General features: G+C 45.5%; 1 protein-coding gene across 3 annotated transcripts in view; it reads right to left on the reverse strand.

Moving 5' to 3' along the window:
* Positions 1–20,816, reverse strand: part of MTURN (maturin, neural progenitor differentiation regulator homolog) — a 65,119-nt gene extending 44,303 nt beyond the window's left edge. Inside the window, exons 1-4 of one of the 3 annotated variants that reach the window (XM_062509052.1) lie at positions 20,530–20,816; positions 14,685–14,807; positions 8,231–8,385; positions 815–2,836 (exon numbers count right to left, since the gene is read on the reverse strand). In XM_062509052.1, coding sequence (XP_062365036.1) covers positions 8,275–8,385; positions 14,685–14,807; positions 20,530–20,691 — 396 coding nt within the window. In that variant the 5' untranslated portion in view covers positions 20,692–20,816 and the 3' untranslated portion in view covers positions 815–2,836; positions 8,231–8,274. Of the gene's footprint in view, positions 1–814; positions 8,386–14,684; positions 14,808–20,529 lie in introns of those variants that run through there. The other 2 variants (XM_062509060.1, XM_062509041.1) reach the window with 2 other exon arrangements.
* Between the last annotated feature and the right edge of the window lie 5,512 nt (positions 20,817–26,328).

Here is a 26,328-nt window from a genome sequence, read left to right on the forward strand (position 1 = left end):
GCAGCGCTTAGGGCTCTGGGCACACCAGAGGGCATGTAATTGGCATGCTCCTACTCAGTGCTCATGCCAAAGCTGAAGTGCCAAAGGCAAGTGCTAAGTTAAAGCACTTCATCTTCCATGCGCTGGAAGATGTCAACCAGAGAGGCTGATGACAAAAGGTAACGACTGACTTTTTCAACTAAATCAGGATGAGAAGATGTCAAAGTGGCAATTAAGTGTTTAAAGAAAAGAGACAAATTATTTGAACATAATCACCATTTTCATTTCAGCATTTTTACGTGTCTCTTAATTAGAACAGATGTCTCCCTATTCTGTGCAAAACAGAAAAGGACCTGCAAGGTCTGAAATACTGGCTCATACACAAATACTACTACCAATTTCCAGCTTCTGACAGCAAATCCACTGCCTCAGACTGTGCCAAACCAAACCACCTGATGATTCTGGGTCCATGAGGTCTAGCTTTGCAGTGCCCAAAGCTCAGACGACATCATTTTCTCCTCCTTACACCTGTAAACACTGTGTTATCCCACCATGCACTAGCAATGCCCATGGAAGTCAAGCCTGTGCCACACGCAAGGCAGCTGTGTTTTAGCCTCTCAGATTCACAACCAAGCTGATTTTGCTCACAGAGAAAAGACACCATCAGTCATCAGAGTTTGGTAAGATCTTTAATGGGAAGCTCATGGTGTAATGACACTGCTGGATTTGACACCTTGGTGATGGACAAGGAAAGAGGATCAGAAGGCAGCCAGTGCTCCACTGAAGGCTTACACCTTTGAAAGTGCTGACTCCTTTCACAGGGCAACTTCTTTTGCTGACTCCTTTCACAGCTTTATAGTCCCAAACACAGAGAGGTCTTCCAGCCAGAAAAATGGTGGAAACCACACCAAAGACAGCCTTGGCATGGCATGGCACAACATGATTTCTGCTTGATGTGTTGAGGGCTGACTAGTCCCTGCATTAGTAAACTTGACAAAAGAATTGCACTGACTGAAATCCAGACCTGACATTTCTACCACCACCACCCCTGAAGATGAAAGCTTCCTGTACATGCAGTAAAGGAAGACCTTTGCACAGATCTTTGCCTACATGAGCAACAGCATGTTGGTACAGACAGGGAATTTCAAAGTTCAACGTATTTTACATTAAACCAGTAAGCTTCATTATAATCAGCAATAACTAGTTCAAAGAAGTTTGTTTTTTTTTTTCTTGTAGACAAATGAAGGCCCTTTTTGTTAATCTATTTTTTTTTTTTTTTTTACATCCAAGCTTGCACTGACAGTGCAGTGCTACACAGATCTGTATAAACTGGGATTTGCAATAATGCAGATGTGCCTTTAGGGACAGTCATTCTTGAAAAAAATCAGCAATGAAAAAAATTCAAACACAGATCATGTAAAAGACAATTTGGCTCACTGTACAAGTAAATGTGTTTAAGTGAAGAGGTGTCCTCTGCTCACCTGCCACAGACATCAGACACCAACAGTGCAACTAAGTCTCAGAAGTCCAATAAAAACCCAAAGTGACAAGGTCTGCCCTCTTAAGGACCAAACTGAAGGACTCTTTAAATATCTGCATTGGAACTCATATCCCCTGAGCCCTCAGATCCATGCTTAGCCTGCAATGATGACTTAAAGTCCAGCCTGTTACAGGGTCTAGGAGCTGCTGCCCTGAGTCACTCCTGCCTGGCTCTCACACAAAGCTTTGCCAGCTGCAGCTGTCTGCAGAGACAAGCTGCTAGGGTGAAGGGGAGGTCCTGCCAAAATTAAACACATAAAACAAAGCATTTGCCTCTGCTCAGCAATTTACAGAAAGGGGCATCCAGCTAATGCCCCTGAAGGGATCTTTCCCAGTTTCCTATGTTCTCTGGCCAGACCTAAAACAGCCAGCACTGAGAAAGAGACTGCCCAGTGACCAAGGCAACGAGACAAGTCTCATTTTCTGGATGCCCAACCTGGAGAGCCTCAATGGGTTATGATTTTCAGAGACTATATTACCTGGCTAGATGTAAATGCCTGTGAAAAGATACTGGGTTTGGCACCTAAATTGACTGCTGTCTTCTGCACAACCACTGTCTGGCATGGACAACTCACAGTCCTCAAAGGATAGCACATCTCCCATGCCACCTCATGCCCCCGTAGAGAAAGGACAGTGTGACTCACACGGTGCTCAACTGCAGCTCCACTGATGCACCTGGCTTCAGGTTGTGGGAAGGAAGAGGCATTTCTCTTCTACTTCCTATGCTTCCCTTCTTCTGGGAATGAGAACTTCTGAGAACAGAATGGTAAGGACAGACAAGAGGGAAGTATGGACACAGGGTAAGGATACAACCTTGCCTCCTGACACTGCTAAAGCTAACACTGAGTAAAACAGCCATAGACATCAGCCCTGGATCCCAGACAAAGATCAGGAAAGATGCTAGAAGAGGCTGGGAATATGTCCTGAATAGCAGCTTTCCAAAACAATGTCCACAATATTATTTCAATAGTTTTCACTGTCACAGACTCATGTCCTACCTTGCAGAGGGGTAAAGGACAGGGACCTACTCAGCAATGCTGCAGCAGAAACTCCCTCCCGCTTTTCCCAGCCACCATCTCACACAGCACACCTTCTGTGGGACACAGTCAGCTGACACGCGTGTCACTGATGCAGGAAAACTAACTATGGCTATTCCCAGAAAAAGTGGCATTCTTACAAGCATGAGACTTTCAAAGGCACAGTGCTAGGCATGGAGGGAAACTGCCTAGAAAAGAGCTGGGAGCAGGGCAGGAGGTGGAGCTGAAGTCTGGTAAGGGTTCAGGTCATCGTCCTCAGGGCCGAGCTATTCCCCCCGTTTCTGCAAGATAACAGACAATTTTTTCTCTCATGAGCAAGTCCTTTTAAGAGATGTTACTATCCACCTAAAAAAGGAGCTTCCTGTACCCTGACTGCTGCTCCTACCAACTCACACAATATCATAATGCTGAAGAAGAGGAATAGGCTTTTCAGTTCGCCTTCCCTATCCCTTCCTCCCTCAACCATCGCAATGCATTAATCAGGCAGGACACTAACAGGAAAACACAACTGAGCTTAAGGCCTCAGTAGTGTCCAGAGGAGCTTTTTTACAAACTGCATGGATTCAATATGCAGATACCTGGCAGGATTGCTTTGGCTGTCTCAGAAATCTCAGCATCTCTCTGAAGGGGCTTTGCTCACTCTTGCCCCTGCACTTGTCACAGTTCTGAAATCTGCCTTTCCATCTGGCATCACATGTATTTCTCATTGCCCAAGTAGCACTCTGCTGACTGCACTCATGCAACTCATATTTAGAAGCACCAGTTCTGCAAAAGGCTCTGCTCTGCTGTATTTTTATTTAGTTAGAGCATGAAATGCCTATGAGAAACGCTGAGGGAAAAGGGAGAGCCTTCTGTATCCTTTCATTACTGGTTTGCTGTGAGAACAGGTAATGACAATGCATGTCTCTGTTCACCCACAGACCTTAAGCACTATATACACTGCTGGACAAATAGTACCAACAGTCCCTTTCACAAAAGGCTTAAGATGGGACTTTCAAAGGAGTTATCTTGCTCCTGCTACATTTTCCAGAGGCCTGCATGCATAACTGGAGGCCTGCCCTGAATTTTCAGAGACTGAGAACCACCTAAAGCTCAGGGCAAGGCAATGGCAGAACTACAAACCCACATCTCACCGAGTACCCAGGTTTGCAAGCATTTATGCAAGTGTTGGCAAATCTTGTGTCTCAGTCTGGCAGCCTAGTCACTGGGTCAAGCTACCCCTGATTAACTACTGAATGGCTACTAACTGCAATATGTGTAGGAGGGAAGGAAAAATAAAATACAAATGAAAAACAAAAACATTTCATAGTACAATCAAACCAGTTCCACACCTCTTGCATCATTTGGCAAGTATGGAAAAGTTACACAGTAATAGAGAAACGTATTTGGTCAAAGTAAGGAATCAATATTTTTTGATAAAATACATTCTATATTAATGCTCATTCACATTTAATACATGCAAATTAAATTTTCTATGTATAAAATTCCAGTTTATGCTCAGTGCTGCCTGGTCATGTTTCAGTTCAGCAGCAGGGCTCAACACATTCAGCTCCTAGCAAAGTGGGAGGAAATGAGAGCACTCAGCTTTCTGCAGGACCAAGACACACACATCCTCTGGTCCTGCAGATCCTATCTGAACAAAATCTCTCTGGCTTCAGTGGGAGTTTTGCAGGGTAGAGCACTGCAGAAGAGCTGGATGTCCAGCATTTGCAGTCTGTGTGGAAGTCACTTAAATAGTATACGACATTCCAAAGAAAAAGTGAGTTAGTGAATACAGAAAATAATAATAATATATCTACATAATTTACAGTGTTTTTTTGCTTGCAACTGTATTAATGCTCAACCACTCATTAACAATTCAATCGATACGCAGGGAAAGGTAGCAGAGTGCAATACACATTACAACCTCCTGCACGCAATTACAAGCACTGGATCTTAGTCTTTCCTGATTTCATGAATTCCTTCCTATCCCACTGCTACCAGCACCCAGTTCCCACTGAGCCTTGTGGAATTAATCCCTCACAGCATTTAGGCCAGTCCACACCTCTGCCACAGGTCCCTGACACCATGCAAGGCGCTTTTAGCAGCAGGTCCTAAGCTACTACCCATGTCCACCCTGCACCCTCCCCTCTGTTGTGCCAGCACTCATCTGTGCAGCCACATGCTGAGCCAGATGGTGGGCCGTAAAAAGGCAGAGGGTTGTGTCCCAGTCAGGCCAGGCCTGCTGCCCAGCTCACCAGGCAGGTGTGCATTGGGTGCCTGCACCTGCACACTGGCTCCAGCCACCCGCCTCTCAAACAAATGGGTGGGAGTGCCCATCAAACCTGAACGGGCAGGACTTTGCCTACAGCTTGCACTACTGCAAATTGTTTGCTTGCATTACACTAGAGCAGAGGAAAGTCAGCCCCATAAGATCTACTTCTGCAAGCCACAACCCAAGCACTGGATGCTATGAAGAGAGAGGTTCGTCCAAAGGCAGGCTCTATTTAAGGCTGTAACATCTGTCCTAGATGGAGAGGAAAGAAAAATCTGGGGGCTTAAAGCAGGGATGGAAACCACTGGTCTTAGACTTTATTTCAGTAAGCAAAAAGCCTATTGCTGCTGTACAGTGTTACACAGTGAACTGCCGCAGTTCTCACATCACTAGTCCATACAAAAGGTGCTGCAACTACCATGTCTATGCCTGCAGGCTGAAAGAATGTACCAAGTTGCATTAAGCTGAGTCTTTCTTCCACTTTTTTTTTTTTGCATTCTTAAACTCTGACTTTTACAGTGTTGCAGACACTTCTGCACAGACTCAGGTAACATCATCCCAGTTATCTTTGCCTCTGATGGAAAAAGTCATGTGCTATTCACCTCTCAAAACACCATCATAAATGTAAACCATCAAGAAAACTTGCTCTCTTTAGTAACCCTGGAAAAAAAGTCTTTAAAAATCTATTGAAAAGGAGACATCATTAACAACAGGGTTTTCAAAATTATACAGCGAGTTGTTTATAGGAATTGTCCAAGCATTTTATCCTTGCTCACTCTTTGTTTTCATAAAGCTAATTCTGTATAAAAGGGCTTTTGAAGCATGTGACCTTTGTTCTACAGTTTTTAAAAAATTGGAAAAAAAGAAGTGAATTTAGAAACATCTTTCTTGATTGTGGAAAACAGCTGTATTATAACAGAACCATCTTTGCTTCTAATATTTCGGTACAAAAGGCAAGTAAATAAAGAGACCCTGCATCTTCACAGTCTGACACTCATCCAAGTTACTTAGAACTACATAAAACAGGTAATAAATATGAGGAGTTGTCTTCTCCTTCATACTAAAACCCTCACCAAACCCCTTGGGGAACAAGTCCCCTGATAAGCAAAACCCCACTAGATTTCACACCAGCTGAAGCAGTATTTCAGCTCCCCTCCAATAAGGTGTAAATACCCAGACTAGCTCAAAGGCCCAGGAAGAGGTCCAGCATAATCTCAAGAGCCTGGTGGTGGTTGATACCCTTATGGCTTCAGTTGTTGCATTCAAGTTGCACTCAAGGAAGATCCCAGAAACTACAGGCCTGTCAGTCTCATTTCAGTGCCCAGCAAAAACTGGAAATACTGGAAAATATTCTGGAAGGTACATAAAAACACCTGGAGTACAATGCAGTCACTGGTCACAGTGAGCACGGCTTCATGAAGGGAAAGTCCTGCTCGTCGAACTTGATTTCCTTTTATGACAAGGTAATCTACCTAGCTGATCAAGGGAAGGAAGTTCATGTAATATATATGAGTTGAGTAAAGCTTTTGATACTGTATCAGAAGTATCCTTCTGACCAAAATGTCCAGGACACAGGTAGATAAACATGTCATGGGATGGGTGAGCAACTGGTTCACAGGCTGGGCACAAAGGGTTAGAGTGAATGAGGTGACATCAGACTGTCAATCTGTCACCAGTGGGGTTCCACAGGGCTCTATCCTTGGCCCCCTGCTCTTCAACATTTCATTAACAACCAGGACACAGGACATGAAGGAATACTAAGTTTGCTGACTACACTAAACTGGGAGGAGCTGTCAACTCTCTCGAGGGCAGGAAGGCCCTGCAGAAAGACCTTGACAAATCAGAGAGATGGGCAATCACCAACTGTATGAAGTTTAACAGGGGCAAATGCTGGATTCTGCACCTGGGACAGGGGACCCTGGTTGTGTGTAAAGACCAGGGAATGAGAGGCTGGAGAGCAGTGCTGTGGGAAGGGACCTGGGAGCTCTGGTCAATGGCAAGTTGAACGTGAGTCAGCAGCGCTCTGGCAGTCAGGAGGGACAACCCTGTCCTGGGGGCATCAGGGACAGCATCACCAGCTGGGCAAGGAAGGGGATTGTCCCCCTCTGCTCTGCACTGGGGCAGCCTCACCTCAAGTGATGGGGGCAGTTTTGGGAGCCACAATGTGAAGAAGACATTTAACTACTAGAGAGTGTCCAGAGGAGGGCAACAAGGATAATGAAGGGTCTGGAAGGGAAGCCTGGTGAGGAGTGGCTGAGGTCACTTGGTTTGTTCAGTCTGGAGGAGACTGAGGGGAGACCTCATTGTGGTCTTCAGCATCCTCAGGAGAGGAAAAGCAGGGGCAGGTACAGATCTCTTCACTCTCAGGACGAGTGACAGGACCCAAGGGAATGGCCTGAAGCTGAGTCAGGGGAGGTTTAGGCTGGATATCAGGAAAAGGTTCCTCACCTAGAAGGTGGATGGGCACTGGTAAAGGCTCCCCAGGGAAGTGGTCACAGCACAAACCCAACAGAGTTCAAGTAGCATTTGGACTCAATGCTCAAGGCACATGGTGCCCTGCGCAGGGCCAGGAGTTGGACTCCAGGATCCTGATGGGTCTCTTCTAATTCAGCATATTCTATGACTCCATGATTCTAATGAACAATGCCACGGGGTTTGAGTAATAATTTGGCAGCGTACCAAAACCAGCAAAGCTTAAAGTTAGTTGTCATGCAGAAGTGGGATAGGCGACAGCTATTTTTTATTTGATTGGTAAGAAAGCAGCACTTGCCTTTGGATCACATGGTGTTGGAGTATGAGGGCTGGTTATAATGTGTGATACTGGTGCCCATTACGCCCAGATATTAATTCAGCATTTGGGAAACTCAGGTGTCAGTGAAATGACATCGATGTCTGACAACCCCCGGATTTCCTACTCACCATTATTTTTGCTACGCCTTCATATGCACTTCTGCAGCACCAACCACTACTAAACTACTTTTTTTCAGAAGTCTGCCCACATTTGGTACTTTGTCAAAAACCTATAGCTGTTGAACTAAAAAGAAGCACAGGTGGTGTTTGCTCTCTGCGCTGGTTTCCTTGGAAAGGTCACGGGTGAGGACTCAGCACTGTCCCCACACGCCTCCTAATTCTTGGTACTCTACATTCATGTCAGCAAACACTACTCTCGAACACAAATCGAAGAGACAAGTCAGCGACAAAACTACTTCTAGACTGATAACGGCAGAATGCTACCAAGACAACTCCATAGAAAACCCACTGAAGCAGGAGCAAAATTCAGGTCACTTCTTAGCAAAGCTCATCACAGATTATTATTTTGTTTTTTTAAAACCATTTTTTGTAAAACTTTTATCTTGGCAGCCAGACATCCCTTTGTGACATGCTAATTCAAACAGGCTAGCGTGGGACCACCTGACCCCACCTGGTACCAAAGGCTTCCAAATTTTTTTATAGCTTCTCAGAAAATCACTGCTGACTGACACCCATCTGTTGGTGATCGGCTTCTGGTTCCTCTTCTTCCACATCTGCGTTATATTCTTCAAATGCATCATCATCAACATCTGGAAGCCCAAGTAACTACAAAGAAGAGAAAATACTGTGTAACAGTGAATTACCCAGTTGTACAGCTTTGCTGCAAATCTTCACACAAATACTACATGCACTTCTTAAAAACCTCAAACCCTGGAACAACTGCATAATGATCTTGGCTCTCTTTCTCTTTCTCCTGAGGTAAAGAAAGATTTGAAAATGCATCCTCACACCAAATTAAGCGCTCAGAGACCAGAAGATAAATAAAACCAAAACAAAGCACTTGCAAAAAGCTTCACGTTCTTCCCTGAGGTCACATTATGAATTGTTGAATGTTTAGACTTGGCAGTGGTTTAACTTCTGAAAGAACCATGATAATACTGTAGCAGTAGTTGTCTTGGTTGAAGTTTGTTTTTTGTCAGCCCTATAAAAGACAAAGAAGAAAACATCCTCATGAAGGACTGGCTAGCGTGGAGTAGGCAAGGAGTCCCTAAAAACCTAAAGAACCTGCCATGTCAAATGCTTCTCTTGAACCCTTTGCTCCATCACAGCAGGCAAAGTCTTGCATACTGTGTGCAGCCCTTGAAGTAAGAATTACTGTGTATTCCACTGAAATATTGTCCCTTTAAACTTCTGCAAATTAGATTTGGGCTTGCAAGGAACTGCCAGCCCATCTTCCTTGGACAATGTTTGGATGCCTCCACCTGATGGCTCTGACCACTGAATGTCTCCACTACAGGAAAAGGAGCAAACAGCTATGTTTGGACTTTTCCCCTCTCCCCCAAAAGGCTGCCAATCCAACAGTCATCAGGAAGACAGATATACCAAATAATAGTCAAAATAATGCATCTGTTGTGAAAATTTTGTACTAGAATCCTACACTAATAGCTATTAATAGCCACAAACCAAAATCATAGCCCGGGCATTACTGAGAATACCATGCATTTAGCTTGCCAGGGCTGGAAGAGCAGCACAGATGCATGTAGCACCCTCTTTGGAGAGTGATGCAGCTGTTAGCTCTTGAAAGAGGCAAAGCCTGGAAAATTCATGAGGGTGACATTCTTTAGGTGAGAGCATGGAAATGAGAAGGCTGCAACAAGGCATATTTACAGGGACCTAAACTAATTCAGTCTGTGATCGACAATCAAAATTATTCAGTGGACAGAAATACAAGGCATAGAATCAGTTTCTGGGTGCAATGAAGCTTGTATTCCTCACTGTCACAACAAGAAAATCAGATTTTTATTTACAGGGTTTCTTCAGCAGGGAAATGGAAGGAGAATTTGCTGACCAAATCCCCTCCTTTGCATTTTAAAAATACTTACTTATGGAGAGACCCCAAATGGAAAATGTTCTTGCTTTCTGAGCAGAATGAAGTAATTGTTCCTATGCATACATATTTTTCAAATCAAATGCTTAACTGAACATGAACTGCTCAGCTCATTTTCAGGGTGCAGGGGTTTTATTTCGTGGTGAAGCTAAAATTAAAATACTCAGTCTTCAAAAGGTAAATTCAAGGATTCTTTCTAGACTTTCTTATACACCAGTATTATTTTTGCTAAACTAATTGGGTATATTCAAATTAAACGTGAGTGTTGTACTCCTGTTTCTATCACCTGGTAGAAATAGTTTTGACTGTATTTTTTTTCCCTACCTCTAGTCATAATTCCTCTTTGATTCGCAAGGAAATGAGTCACATGAATCTTCATTTTATGGGATACTGTACTGCAAAATTATCACAGAAAACACAACACACACCACAAGAATTCCAAAGACATACACAATCCCAAAGGATGGGGAGTACATCCTGCTTTTCACACATTCCCTCTCTCTTTGCCATCAGGAAATCCAGCTACTCTTTCCCTGCAGCAGCATAAATCAAAGCCAGCAGTGTCAATTGGAGTGATGCTGTAGACTTTAGTGGTTTTACAGAGGAAGAATGGGGATGGGATGGGATGGGATGGGATGGGATGGGATGGGATGGGATGGGATGGGATGGGATGGGATGGGATGGGATGGGATGGGATGGGATGGGATGGGATGGGATGGGATGGGATGGGATGGGATGGGATGGGATGCTCCTCCAAGGGAGATGCAATTTTATTCTCTTGCAGATACTTTATAACTCCAAGACACCAAGGACGTTGACCATGCTTTTAGGTGTCACATCCTGTTGTTTCCCACAGGATTATGGTGGTCCCTCACTGATGTTAACTCCTTACTGCTCTCTGGACTGCAGTGACAAATCAGCCCACATCTTCAACACAAGGAGGGAAGATCAGGGTCCAAAGTACAGGGAGTTCTACAAACATTGGGACAAAACAGAAGGAGGGTGTACAAAAGGTACGGACAAAGTAAGACGATGAAGATGGCCTGGGCTGATCCTAGATTGACTCCCACCTTGTCTTCTTTCCCACACATTAGTTTCTGCTTCTAGTCCATAGCTGCTTCATATATTAAAGTATCAGCTATGCAGCAGACTTTAAAGGACTTAACTGGAGAGGAAAACAAGGAGAAAAGGCATAAGCAAAAAAACTGTTGTAGAAAGAGAGAGCTGATCCATCAGCAGAAAAGCCAAGGGGAACAAAACTGCCAGACAGGGATGCATGGTTAGGAGGAGGTCAGGGGCATGATGAGGAGGGAAGGAGGGAGGATAACACATGAGCAGCATTGCCTGAACTATAGCTATTTATTTCTGCTGGCCAAAGTACCCATCTGGAGGTAAAGGAGAGGTCACTGGGACATGCATGAATACAGTGCATATGGAATAAATGGCTTTTACACTGCAGACTCCCCACTTCGGATGTAGGCTTTCCAGGCTGAAGATGAGCTCAGTGTAAGACCCCTGGAATGTACTGCTGAAGTAGTATGACTCAAGCCTTGGTTTCCTGCAATCTTTGCCAGTTGGAGTGATGTCCCTCAGGCATTTGTTTTATTTGTTTTTCTTGACCCTTTCAAAGTGCCCTTATTACAAATAACCTCACAATTACTAACTCATGGAAGCAGAGTGACACCATCTCCTACTAAAAGTTGGCACACAAGCACAGTGAAAAATAAACCAAGTACAAGACTGAGCTTTAGCAGTCCATGTGATGCCACACTAGAGATCACATAGCTCTGTTGAATCTCTGTAGGAAGGACTATGACTACAGGCAGATGTGCTTAAAAGCACCAGCATGGGCACCTCCTAGCACCAGAGCATGGCACCTCTGACACCAGAGAGACCAAGGCACAGGAGGAGATAGGATGCTCTGAGGCAAATAACAGTATTTGTTCTCAGTGCTATTGGTTGGTATCATGTACCCTCATGGTGTCTGGCACTTCTGGATGCTCCCTGAAAAAGTGGATAATAAGGCAAATTACAAAGTTTTGTGGAAACTGACTCAGGAAGGCAGTAATGGGCAGAGACAACATGCCCCTCACCACCTTCAGTAAAGAAACATCTTGACCTTGTCTACAGCAGGACTTAGGGGTGTGGTTTAATTGTTGCAGGCAAACCAGCACTTTTTAAAGGCCCCATCTAATTAAATATCCTGCTTCGCACTGTGTTTAGGCCCATAAAACATTAAGGAGAGATGCCTGATAAGAGTGAGGGACAAGCACGCAGACCTAGATCACCCTCACGGTCTTCTGTGCCCAGGGAAGACTGGTGAGCAGAGGGAATTCTCTGTCTCTCATTGAGAGGGATGCCAAGGGCTGGGCATTCATGTTCTCATTGCCTCCAAAACACAGGGCCCAGCAGCATGGGAAGCCAAGCTCATGGAGATATGGCTGGGCTGTTATCATGAACATGCAGAGCAGGACTGAGCTGAGTTACCGGAAAAAGTTGGTTTTGTAGTTCTCAGTTACGGGAAGGCAGATGCTCATTCTGTGGACTAGGGCATGGAAAGCTGCAGATGCACAGCCATTATTTTCTTTTAAGTATTTCCCTTCAAAGGACCCCAACAGTGAATTTCAGAACTGTCTAATAATCATAGATGTCTACCGGGAATACCAAAATGGAGAAGACTTTCAGAAGGTGCTTAGCAAATACCTGCTAAAAACCTGGTCCCCAGTGTCCCAGACTGACAGCCAGTGCCACCAGATACTTCAGAAATGCCCAGTCTGACTTTCAGTAGCAGTTTTTCCTCAACTGCCATTTTTCACACAGGAGTTTGCCAGACTGGTCTTTGTCAGCTGATTTGCTGGAATAGAGAATAAATACCCTGCAAATGCACGTTGCCGTGAAGATGGCAGCAAAGAGGTTTCATTAGTAAAATGGGTCCAGCAGAGAAAGGACAAGAGACAGTACAAAGTGATGCCAAGGAAATAATTTCGCAGTACTGAAGTAAAGTGGTTTTGTTCTGGCAAAGACCTGAGGGTGCAAAATAACTGTTTCCATGCATCTACTGTAACACCATTCAATTTTTAAAATCTTTTCTCCCATGTATGTGCTATTTTTAATAGTTACTATGAGGGAAAAATATCAATACATTCCTTAATCAGACTTGTCTACACACACCCATACCTCAAATGATAAACCCAGTTTTGTTATCTGCTGATGCAGATCTCTTAATACTGGGTCAAAGGAGGATCTGAGAAACTCAGTATCTGTGGTACAACCACAAGAAAATAAAGAGGTACTCAATTACAGTCTGCAAGAGGTCTCTGGCAATTGAGGACACCATTTTTGAGCAAACAAAAGCAAAATTAAATTCAACAGCTAGGAAGTAAAACTAGAAAAATGCAAATTGCAAACAAGAGTTACTCACAGCACCATAACTAGCCATGAGAAGAAAAAGTACCCAACAGTGTTGCATCCTTTAAGTCACCTGAAGACTACCTCAAGAGTGGGTGTCTATGGAAAAGACACATTCTACTTCAACCTACTTCAATTTACATAGCTGTGGGAATCATGAGGTGAAATGTGATGTATTAATGAAGGGCTCAGGCTAAAGGAGCATAATGGTTCCTGTTGCTTTGAACCTTTTCATTCTGAAGAGCTGCTCAACTTGGTTTAACTGAAGTCAATTTTTCAGTAATTTAAGTTATGCTGGAATAGATGTTTTTTAAATGAAATAAGTAATCTGCACCAATTAAATTGTTTCTGAAGTCCTCCTTAGTTAAACCAGTGGAAGTTTCTCATCAAAGGCACAGCTTCCTTGAGCAGAAGACAGCTATAAAGATCCTAGAGCCCAATGTTGTTCCGGGAAACATACTTCTATTTTTTGCATGTTTTCACAATTACAAACAGCTGTAGTGACAGATCAGATTTCCAGTCCTTTCTAAGAAAAGTGTACATCTGTTCTATTTATTTCTAGCCTCTCAAAGGATTCTTTAAAACTATGCTCTTTTACGTCGACCAGCTGTGGTGATTTGTGCAAGGGTGTAATACAGCGAGGGCCAGTGTTTTCATATCAGTGCTCCAGGCCCTCCCTTTCACACTAAATACTTGGGATACATTTCCAGTCTTCTCAATTAGTCAGCCAGAAAAAGACAGGAGGGAAAAGGTCTATATTTTCAGTTGAGTACAAAAATGCCCATGTGTGAACCTTCTCAGGGACATCATGGGAGAATGGCTCTGGCTAAACCTTTGCCCTGCTTTGCACCAAGCCCTTAGCCAGCACCAAACATTCAGAAGGAGAGAAGGCTATGTAAAGGGAGCATTTGGCAAAAATGAAGGGCAATGGCCAGCCTAAGACACCTCACCCTGATGAAATCCCGACTTTGGCACAAATCTTAAGTGTTAAACAAGGACGGAGAAAGCTGAGTAGCAGCAAAACAGAAAAATACAGGCCCCCTCCCCACAAAACCCAGCTTCTCTTGCAACTTCTTCTCAAACAGTGACTAAACCAGCATTTGCAAATACCAAGTGGCAACCATCCTAATGGAAAATCTGTATCACTTCAGCAGAAAAAACCCTCAACCATAAAATAAACTGCCCTGAGGAGAGACCGTACTTCCAGTTTCCCATAGGTTTACTCTTGCCGTTCATATCCTTGCAAAACCCCCCAACTCTGCCACAAAGTCCCACAGCGCTGACTCGTATCCCATTCCCCGGAGTCAGCGCTGCATCAGCAGGATGTGAGTCCCTGCCCTCTGCCACTGGCTGACACACCAGTTGGCCTCCCACCCCACGCAGGAATCTCATCCTCTCAAACACAGAGATGGAAATAAAAAGGCAGCTGACTTCCAGGAAACAATTTCCAATTGCCCAATGGCAGCTTATGTGCTAATGCTCCTGTACGCAGGCAGCTAACCAGAGAAGTAAATCTCTGGAGAAGAAAAAACACCTTGTTCTATCCAGTGCTGTCCTAGTAAAAGTCACAGTAACTGTCAATGTTTAGAAGGAAAAGAAAACCACTTACAGGTCTGAAAGATTTGAAGACTTTTTCCAATATTTCATGGAGTGTCTTTTTCCCACAAGAGGAGATGTAGTCCTGTGCGAGCTGCAGAAAAGGTAAGCAGTCCTCACTTTCGCTCCACACATGCTGAAAGCCAATAGCAACACAAGAAAGGAAAGGCATTAACAGGAATTCACACCAACCTTTCCATGTGATTTTATAAGGTGACATGTTGTAAACATCTGCCAAAGTACACTGAGCCTCCTGCAGTTCAGACCCTCCCTGGGGACAGGCATTGCAGGCTCTTTCACGAGCCATGTTTCTGAAGAGGAACCTGGATTATATTAACATGATGTATCAGAAAACACAGAAATCAATCCAGAAGTGGAAATGCCTCATGGTTGCACCAGCCATGAAACGTACACACATTTGGCACACGCATATTTTACCTATAAAGGTGCTTTTGCTCAACATAACCCTGCTCAGACCTGGAAGTCATGTTGGGTTTTCTCTTTTTCTGCATCTGCTGCAGTGAAACCCTCAGGAAGTGCTAAAACATCTCCTTGTCTTCCTGGTGTCAGTGTAAATATGATGCAACCCTGGAGGTGGAACTTGATGTGTAATTCTCTCAATGCAGAAGATGCAAAATCTGCCTACAGGCTAGACACAGAGCCAAGGAGAGACATTTGGGCACTCACAGCATCCTGACACTTTGAGCCTCCCACCCTGTTTTGAGATTTACTCCTCCTGGAACCCAATCTTCTCTTCCCAGGCAGGCACATTTAAACCCATTTGAGAACCTCCTGTCTCACTCCTGCTCTGGAGATGCTGGTTCCCCAGCCTTATGCTATGAAGCCTCTCTCAAAACTGATGTTTATTCTGATGCTAGGAGGCTGTCTGAAACAGAGCTGGGAAGTGATGGAGGGAGCACACAGGCAACAATGCTTCCTGTGCCCGAGGCACAAGCTAAAGCATCATCTTAAACACCTTCTGTTTAAAGACTTGGTGCATGGGACTCTTGGGCAGCCTGCCACACAGAGAAGTGCAATACTGCCAAATTGGCATGAGACTCCTGTACCTCTCCTTTTGTGCAGCAGCTCTTTTCCCCAAAGTGCCTTTTTACTTGCTATAAACAGCAGGTTATGCTTAAACAAAGAAAGAGGAAGATCTCTCCAAAGCTTAACTAACATTTAGGGAAAGACTCGAAATGACAGATGTTTCAATCCCTAGCATAAGGCCTGCATGTTGCCTTCCTCTTCAGTGGTGAGTATCTGCCAGGGATGCAGTTTTGCACTTAACGAAAGAAAACATCACCTAAATTGCACCTTTAAGATAAAAACTGTAATTGCTTTGCTATGAACCTCATTTGACCTGCATTTTCTTTGCTGCTTGTTGCACTTTACAAGCATAAACATAATAAAATGCTCTATTATGAAAAGAGCCCTGCATTACAGAGTACATTCTGCACTTTCCACATAACCAGTCATGTCTTAACCATTCTGGCAATAAAAATAAGTTCTTTACAGTCCTGCCAACTCTCAAACACACATACCACAAGTCTCATGATACTTCATGCCATCTTAAGAGTCATGGGCCTTGTAATCCTATAAATACACAACTACATCTCAGCTTCTGTTCACAACAAAAAAAAAAAAAAAGCAGAAAAAAAATCTGCACTTTGTGATTTCCATGGCCTAAAAAGGCAGAAATACATGAAGTGAGCACAAAGGAGCCCTCTTCAAAATATCAAATGAACGCTTCCAAATCACATTTTAAAAACAGCCTTTGGAGATGGTTTTGGAGGTTTGGTCTTCATACCTGAGGTTAGCAATAGCTGTTTAGTTACTCCTAAACTTCAGAGCTGAATGTTGCAGCTTGGCAATTCCTGGCTCATGATAAACCTGTTGCAATTGTTTATATATATATAAAACAACTATGACTGCTGAGATCCTCATTCTTGTTTAAATTGTGGCTTCTTCTGACTACCAGAGCCATACACAGGAGCTTCCACATAAATGAAAATCAGGCCCTGTCCTTTAATAAATCATAGCTGGTTCATTCCCCAGGGAAGGTTAACCCCATGTTATCCTACTGTGTTTTTACAATCTCTTTTCAAGCTGCACCATATTTTAGACACCAGTGTGCATTCATCAGCAATAGGCAGAACAAGATGATCTAGCACAAGGGAAAAAACTCAGAGAATAATCTGATCACCGAGTTTTTGAGTTTTTTTGCATAGCATAACGGGGCAATTAGCAAGTAACAATTCCAAAAATCTCCCCACCTGCAGAGGATTTAAAATGTTGACTGTAGCAACAAACACATGACTAAGTTTCATGAGCCATTAGTGCACACATCTCATTGGGAAATGGGTTGATTTAATCTTTTCCCTCAAAAACCTCAACCATAATAAAGACCAGGGTTGTAATGCCTGTAGGTTCAGCTGCATCTACAGCTCTCTGTGGTGGTTCAGTGCTGCACCCAGGCAGCACAGGAACTATCTCAGCACTGACTCACCCATCTCTACAGGAACCTGCAACAGGAATTTAGGCCTTGCAAAATTAAAACAAACTTAATTTCAGGATTCAGCTCCTGTTTAGAAAGTTCAGTAAGTCAGTAAGGCTGCGTATATGGAGATGCTTTTCCTGGAAAACCTGATGCTTGACAATCTCTCTGCAGTGGGAGAAGGTGGCTGCTGGCAAACAGGTGGAGCACAGTGTTTGGCTGTGCAATTTAAAAATATTAACCTCATCATCAGAGTATGCGTTTTCCAAGCTTGCCCAGTTTTGCTCACAGTTGCTTTGTGTCACTACAAAAGCACACAGCCACTAATTTCCACTTCAGGTGACCCAAGATCATGGTTGAATTATTTAGTTCAGAATCTACACACAGCACATAGCTGAGGAAATCAACAGGGCTGCATCTGGAGGGGTTTGCTTTCCCTCACACCTTTAGATGACTCAGTGTAGCTGGATGACAGAATCACTTGCTGGCCCACCTTTTTCTAAACAGCCTACTTGTTGCGCACGACAGCAAAACTTTTTATTTATGGGGATAATTTGACTTGCATAAAATATTCAGACCCACTGACTCTGTTCTGAAATATTTTCAGGAAATCTTGCAGCAAGACAGCATCACATTTTTATTTTTTTATCAGTTACTTTGAATACCAGTAATAACATGGTGACAAAACAAATAACAGACTGTAAGGAATACCATCACAACCCTCACTCTCCTTGATTATGGCTACACAAGTCCAGTTAATTTCTCAAGAACCTCAGGAGCATCAGGAGCTGAATTATACACTGTTCAGCTATCTAAAATGCTGACTTGGAGTTTCAGTATCCAGGTGGTACTGAAAATGCCAATAAGCATCTACATGGATCGCCTGCATCCCTGGCATGTCAAAAGCCTAGCCTAAAGATATCTTTTCAGGAAATGAAAAGTATCAGATACTGTGATCCGGGATCTCTGCTGTTAGACAAAATTCAGTGCTTTTCTCCCCCAGATTGCATCTTGGCAACCTTTCCACGTTTTTCTCCTCTCCTCTTTCCTTTTAAGTTCATCATGCTCATCATTTCCTCCTTACAAGTGGGTTATCATGGAATTCTCTGGCACCTCCTACATAGCTTTTTAAGTCACATCATTATGAAATGACGACGTAAAGAACAAGAATACCAGGCATCAGATGCTTATTAAATGTGAGGCTCCTTTATAAGAGGCACAGGGTGCAAGAAGGCTGTGAAGTGTGTCACTGTGAATTCTGTTTATATTTACTCACTTTCACACTCCGCACTGTGTTAAAGGAGCCATGCAACAAAGCTTAAAGTGCAAATGGTAATCAGTCCCTTGGCTTGTATTAAGTCTCCTTAAAATAAACTTTAGCCTGTAATTGCACATAGAAAGCAAAGTTATAATCTGGAACATTACAAAAAAGCAGAGTGACTGCCAAAAAAAAACAAGATAATCAAGCTGGGAGCAGAAATTAAGTACCACAGTGCACTAGGAGAAGGAAATAGGATGCTGGAGAATCTAATCATTAGTGGGTCTTCATCACACTGAAGAAATGCCATGTCTTTAAAGAAAAAGAATTAAGAATGACACCTATCTGCCTGTCTCAAAAGTATTATTACAAAGTGCCTCAACTAATAAGGCTAGAAAAGATAGAAGAAAACACCACTTCTAGTTTTCCACTGCTTATGTTCCAGATTTGACAGGAGTTGGCCCTTCGCTCCATTTTACTAGTGGTGACTCTGGGCAGGGAGTTCTTCCCACATCAACCCTGGAATGAAAATATTTTCAGAAAAAAAAGGGAAAATGTGATTTCAAAAGGAAAAAAAAGGCCAGCATTGGAATAGGGTCTGAAGTGGCTTAAGATTTTTTTTTGAAGTTGACTAGACTTTATATAAAAGAGTGCACTCGATTACTGAGCAGTGTATAAAGAAACAATAGATGTCCACAGAAAATAAATGGGCTTTCTTTGCAATTTCCAACATCATTAGTGTACAACCACAGTTTTAGCCTAGTGCTGCACTGGATTCATGCATATTCCTGTTCAGGAGTGCAGCAGGCACAGCCCTTTCTGGGCACAGGCATACACAGGGGAGGAATGAGCACTTGGGGTCTGGCAGGCTCAGAGGTGCTGGGAAGACAGATGTGCAGAGCTGTTCCCACAGAGGACTGAGAGAATACACACCCTGAGATACCCCACTGCTACATCTGAAGATCTCATGAATCCCTGGACAGATGCATAACTAAACTCCAGATAACTTCTTTCATAATTCAGCATCACCATCTACTCGACAAAATAAATAAATGAATGTCCTGCTCGCTGGGATCTGTGGTCCTGGAGAAGTCACTCCACTGCTCTTTGTTTCCACAGACCCATCTGCCAAATGGGCTCACTCTGCACTTATCTGTTGGAAAGGGAATTAGAGAACATTTGTCAAGCAAGTGGAGAAATGAAACTTGCTCCGTAAAGGAAGAACCTACAATGTTCCTACAATAACAGCGCTAGAAGCTGTTTTGTTAAAATAAGCAAACCAAAAACCCTTCATTGAAGTTAACTGGCACTTGGCACCCTACAAACCCCGTGGAGAGGTGCCGCTTTTCCGTGAGTCTTCCTGCACTTCTGCTCACCGCCGGGAGGGTCTGGCCGAGGGGAAAAGCACCCCCAGACTCTTGCCAGAGACAGGGGTTGTAGTGCTGGAGCCTTTTCCGCACAAACTCGGCGCTGAAGTCCGCGAGGGGCGGCGGGGTGGGGGCGCCCGGCCGGCACCTGCACGGATCCCGCGGCGGGCCCGGGGGAGCGGCGGGGGGGGCGCGGCCCTCCTGTCATCCTGACTCCATTTTATTCCAGCCCATTCTCCATTTGCCGTGACAGCCCTGCCAGTCCGCCCGTCCCCGCGCCGTGCCCCAGCCCCGGCACCCCGGGAGGATGGAGGCGGGGGGGGGGGGAGCGGCAACTGCAGCCCCCGCGGGGCGCGGGGCAGGCGGGGGGGACCCGCACCGCTCCTCCCCGCCCGCCCGGAGCCCGCAACCGCCCCGGGCCGGGTGATGGGGAAGGGGGGTGGGGGGGGCTGGGGGGGGGCGTCCCGCCCCCCACCGGCACCGGACTCCATTTTGCAGATTGTGGGAGGATCCCCCCGGCCCCCGGCCCCGCCGCCCTCCATCACCGCATCCCTCCCTCCTGGGCACGGCCCCGTCCTCCGCCCCACCGGCGCTCCCCCTCGGGTGCTCCCCGCGGGCTCCGGGGATCCACACGGACGGAGCGTCCCGGAGCGGCGCGAGGGCTCCCCGCGCGCCCACGCACACGCGCGGAGGGTGCCCCGCACGCCCGTGACCCCCGATCCCCTCACGGGGCACTCACGAAATTGTCGCCGCAGGCGGCCTCCGGGCACAGCACGTAGAAGGAGACGCCGGGCTCGGCGTAGAAGTCCATTCGCCGCTCCGTCTCCTCGGCGGCGATGAGCTGGAAGGGCGTGCGGGCGCACCATCGCTCCGCCGCCTCCGCCAGCGCCTCGAAAGCCATCGCCGACCCCGCCGCCGCCGCCGCCGCCGCCTCCCTCCCGCGTCCCCCGCGCCTCGCGCCGCCCCGCGCCCGCCCCGCGCGCCGCCCCTCCCGCCCCCCGCGCCGCTCCTCGCGACCCGCGAGCGGCTCCCGGCACCGGCCCCGCTGGAATTCGCCGCAGACAATTGACTCGACGCCTCCTGGCAACTTGGGGGGGGGGAAGAAAAAAAAATAAAAAAAGGAAAGCCCCACGCATGGAGGCGCAGTCGGCGAGACCGTGCCTCGCCTGGCTGCTTCCCATCCCTCTTCCCAGAAGTGGGCCGGAATCTCGGCAGCACCAGCTGTGCTGTGCACACGGGTACCCCCTGCACCGGGTCCCGTGAGAGCCACCCACGTGTGAGCTGTTAGACTGTCCAATACAGGCAAAATCGCCCTGTGACTGTGGAAAGCTTTACAGAGGTTTTCCCTCGCCCGCTGTCCTGTTACTGTAGATCCGTGGGTTTGTAATGAGTTTCACATTACTCTTCCAAGCTTATCCCAAGGAATTATCTATCTATGTGTCCAGCCTTGGCATAGGAGATGTGTGAGCTGGTCTGCGTTAATAAAAGGCCTTAGGTTTGCATTGGCATGCACTGTGCTGCAAAGGGAAAGAAATCCTCACAGGCCTGGGTGGGTTTTCAGCGGGAAGCCCAGGAGTTTGTAGAGGTGAACAGGAAGCACAGAGCTCATACATGGCAGTGGGCAGAAAAGTTTACACGGACAGAGAGAACACGGGTCGAAACATGTGTTTCTGGTCTCCAGAGCGGTGTTTCACCGCATTCCCATGGCAGGCACCAAAAGCCCTGCTGACTGGATCAGTGTCACACACCGAACGCTCCCCTCGTACCTATCGGTTGGTGCAGAAATAATTTGACCACTCCAAAGCAATGGTGGGGTCACCAGAGGTCTATTCCAGCCTGAATGACCCTGAGGATGACTCGGTTACAGCATGGTGGCGATAAGGATTCTGTGATTCCAAGCTGTAGAGAGAAGAATGTGATGGAGCATGGCAGCACCAGCACAGCTGCGGCAAGGACGCGTTCCCGCTGCCTCCGGCTGACCTGGGGCACGCTGGGAGCACCCACGCTGCTGTGCTCAGCCCCACGGCCACTGTCTCCTGCCGAGCACCAAGGTGTCAGGAAAGGCCAACAACATGAGTGCCTGCGCAATTGTAACTCAGCTCCTTTATGCATGGTGGGATGAGAGTGCTTGCTGTTTTTTGCAGAGAAGGGTTTATTCTGCACGGGTATTTTAGATAATGCCTTCATTCTTGGGGTGCTCTTAGAATAGCAAGTGCTGAACACTTCTCATTACACTTGGAGCTGTACTCTGAATGTGCAAAACATGGTAAAAATTACCAGTGTTCCAAAACTCCTGGTCTAGCTGCCTCAGATCTCAGAATCTGGGTGTGCGCTTGTAGGTACTTATCCTGGTTCTGGCACATGTCTCTTCTCCAGGGTAAAATGAGGCAACATCAGTCTCCTACCTATTGCATAAGTCTGGGGAGGCGAGTGCAGTAACACCCGCAAAATACTCACTGTGTGGGGTACTTGTGGAAGACCCGTGGCTCTGCAGGCAGCCTGGGCCTGGAGCAGTGAGTCCTGAATAGCTGGAAAGGAAGTCCTAAGCCTCTTGTCACTTCCTGAAGGAGCCAGGGGTCTTGCAGAAAACCAAATGTTACCACAGGCTGTCAGGGTTCCAGGTGTTGGCAGAACTGTTAGTTGCATGCAGGACTTTTCAACTTTAATATTCTCTCAGTGTTGGGTATTTGGTGTTTTCCTTTCCAAATGCATTTAAGTAATTAGCATAAAAATAGGACATAGGAAAAATATAGGAATATATATATATGAAAAATCTTTTCTCCTAATATGTGACATTTGTAGTTTGCAACCATTGGGCAGGGAGCCACCACTTGGACAGATATCCCTCTGCCACAGGGTTCAGCCACCAAGGTCAATCTCAATCCCACTGTCTGTGCTTCCCAGAGATCTGGCTTTGTTTTCTCTTATCCCCAAAGACCATACTGGCATTGGGTGAGGACGTGGTGGTGGGAGTGACACCTCGGCCTTTCCTGTTGCTGTTGGGGCCATTGGGTTTGGGGCCTCCCAAGGTGGGCAGCCAGGTAGCTGTCTCCTCCTGTCCGGCAGTGCCCTGGCCCATAGCAGCAAGGGGAGGTCAAGGCTGCGTTGCAAACAGGCACAATTTCAAATAAATGGGATCTCAGTGTTAACACCTATGATTTATGTGCATTTTCAAAGCCCCACATGAACATCCTTTTAGTCCTTAAAACATCACTTTGAAGTATGTGGTGTTTGTTATCTCCCTTCTGTGGAGTAGGGAAGCTGACAGGTTTCAAATGAGATTTTGAATATCTTGGTGCAGCATGCTCTGCAAAATCCTTTGTCACGTTTGAGGGTGCAGCCATTCAAATCAGACAGATGTGATTATTTGTTTATTTACATGTGATGAGTCTCTTTGCTCTAACACCTGTACCCCAAAAGCAGATTATAAAAACAGTCTGGTAAAGGGTAGTGATTTTGGCAATGCAGAAGTGCTGCTTGCAGAGCAAGCCAGGCTCAGTGGCCCTGACCATGTGCTGATGCCAGGGGGCTTAGGGATGGACACATGGATGCAAGGCAGGTGCAGTGCTCATAACACCTTTATGCCTGTCTGCAAGTCAAAATCAGAAGCACCCACTGCTTCTTTGACAGTGCTGTACAGTGCCTGAGCTTTTCTATAATAGTGTATACAGAAATCACACACATGGTTTTTCTTCCTACTTGTTGCAAATACCCACGAGCATCCATGCCCCAAAGCATGGCCACATAAGGGGAGCAAGTACCTTCTTGGGATAGAAGAAACGGGGTCAGGAAGCTGTCTCCTATGGCAAAGATGGTTTACAGAAGAGAAACCAGAGGAAAAGTAGTTTCCCCTATCCTGAGGGAAAACACTTTCGTTTCCATCTCCTTCTGCAACACAGCAGCTCTGATGCTTTCCATTGCCCTGATCCAGGCCATAGAGAGGGCAGGGAAACATTGCTAGATCATTTCAGAGGGATGGCTCTGAATTCAGTAACTATGACCAGCCAGAAAAGGCATTTCACTTTGAAGAGCATATGGAGAGCATTAGGAAGGGAGAGCATGTGCACTGCCACAGCCATGCTAGTTGGAACAAAAATATAAATATCAGCATTTTACAGATGACTCGTTTTCTGCAGACTCTACACCTCCACAGAAATTAAAGAGTCATGTGAGTGAGGAGTGTCAGCATGAGGGCCGAGTAGATAAACCAATTTTCTGCCATTTGCATGGATTGGAGGAGGTGTGGAGGGGATGGTTTTCAAAGTACCCGGCTCCCAGGAGTTACATTTACAAAAGCCCTTGCCTCTGCAATGCCTAATGATGAGTGTGGTCTAGAAAGCTATGGAAGGGCAGAGTACCTTGCTAGGTGTTTACTATTTCTCTGCTCCCCTGGGACACAATGACACTGGGAAAAGACATGTAGGGAAGGCGAAGCAAGAAGCTGTGGAAGGTGGAGGAGCAGAAGGGTTTCTGAAATGTGTCAGACTAGCACAACTTTCCTGCAGCTGTGGTATCTCTCTGAAACACTGAGCCACTGTTCTCCTCTACAGCGAGTTAGAAATCTGACAAATTCCGCTCATGGACTGGCTACCTTCAAGGGGTTTTTTTTGTTTGTTTGGGTTTTTTTTGTTTGTTTGTTTGTTTTGGTTTGTTTTTTTTATCTTTTATTTTCTGATGAAGTGCTCTCCATTGGTCTGCTTTTGGTGAACTGCCAAGAAATTCGCATTAATTCGCCTGACCAGCTGTAAGAACCCAATTGCCCTCCTGCAGCCCTCATTATGCACCCTCCCTGCTGATCCAAATACAGAAAGGTCAGGAGGGTGAGCTCCAGTAAATTATAAGAGATACACCCTTAGCTGCTGTGCTGTGTCAGCTTGTTCCTTTGCATCTCTACACTGTCTCCGCAGTTTGGTCTCCTGAGGAAAGATTGGTTCCCTTCTTCCAGAAAACAAAAGCATCAAGAAATCCTAGGGGAAATAAAATAGGTGAGGGGTGTTGATCCCTTCATAGACAACCCTTCACAGACCTTTATACCATGGACCTTTAAAAAGAAAGTATCTTATTGTTATCAGTACTAGTTCATTCACAACATGCTTTTCACACATCCAGAGTGTCCTTGACACTTACACTTGCTTGAGTGAGGTGCTGAAAGAGCTGTCCCTGCAAAAGCCTGGTCTATGCAGGACTTCCAGTGGTGTTTGCACCCTCACAGCATTTCCACTGAGCCTTTAACACCATTACATGTCCTGCTGCAGCAGAGCAGCAGGGTATTGTTCCAGGGACTCAAGCTGAGTGACTCTTGGCCAACAGATCAGTTCTAGGCTGGAGTCCAGAAGCCAACATGTTGGTATCTTGCAAATTTTTCCCCCACCTTACTTCCCTGTTCCTGAGGATACTCAGCTTTCCAGACAGCGGTCTGTGTTTATCGTGTCTATAATGAGGAGCACAGCTGTGGCTGTCCTCTTTACTTTGGGTTACCTTTCTTTCTTTTTTTTTAACCTAATGTTAAATGGAGTTGAGGAGAGAACAAGAAAACTTCGAGGAATAATCCAAGCCAAGAACATGTTGGAAAGCAAAAGTGAGTTAGAAATGCAGTTTCTCAATTAAATTAAAATGCTAGTTTAAAATCTATATACAATAAAGATCCTGCTGTTCCCATAAATCCTCCTTTTGAAGTCAGTGGTTGAGCATCCTATTGCTTTGACAGTAAGAAATTAAACACATAAATAGTGATGAAGATCTGGGCTCTGAAAAAATCCACTTGCTTAATTAGCAGCTTTCCCTGGTGGCATTGCCAGCTCCAAAATATGAACTTAAAAAAGGCATTGAACAACCCTTGCATCAGTCCTTCTCCTAGTCCTTGCATTTTAGGAATAGGAAGACCATGTGCTAAATGTGAGAGAGAATGTACTGATGCACTGTTATCTTCCTGGTCTTTAGGAAGGCACTTTTGAAGTCTGTATTGCTGTTGACATCCAGGCCAGCAGTATCACACCACATTGCTGGGTGCTGTGCAGGAACAGCACAGTGTCCCTCCACTGGTTTGATAGTGCCATGCACTTATTAGCAATGGCACATTATATTTGTGAACAGTGCACTGAAATATGATGGAAATATTTGATGACTCAGCAAGTTGAGGGTGATATGAGGATGGATGAACTGTGGACCCTTCCACCTGAAGCTTTTCATCCATCTTCCCTTTATTCTGACCCTCAAAGCTTGATACAAAGTCCTCATCCTACCACACGCTGGTAAAACCAACACCAGCTGTGTTGGAAGAAGTTGATTTTCCTTGAAGCTTTCTGAAGCTCAGGCTGCATACACATTTAACATCCTGAATCCTTTTGGAGACGGTATGTTTCAGATGCAGGCACAGTGGTAGGAATGAAGAGTTGTGAACTTTGTTTAGGACTTGACATCTGAGGCTCAGCAAGCAGCCAGCCAACATGGCCAGACATGAGGCTTGGTGATTGGATACGGGGGTGGGAAAAACCGGGAGCAGACTACTGGATAGCTTCTGCCCTTCCATCTTTTTTGG

This window comes from Cinclus cinclus, chromosome 1, assembly GCF_963662255.1.
Source record: "Cinclus cinclus chromosome 1, bCinCin1.1, whole genome shotgun sequence".
Taxonomy (NCBI): Eukaryota; Metazoa; Chordata; class Aves; order Passeriformes; family Cinclidae; genus Cinclus; species Cinclus cinclus.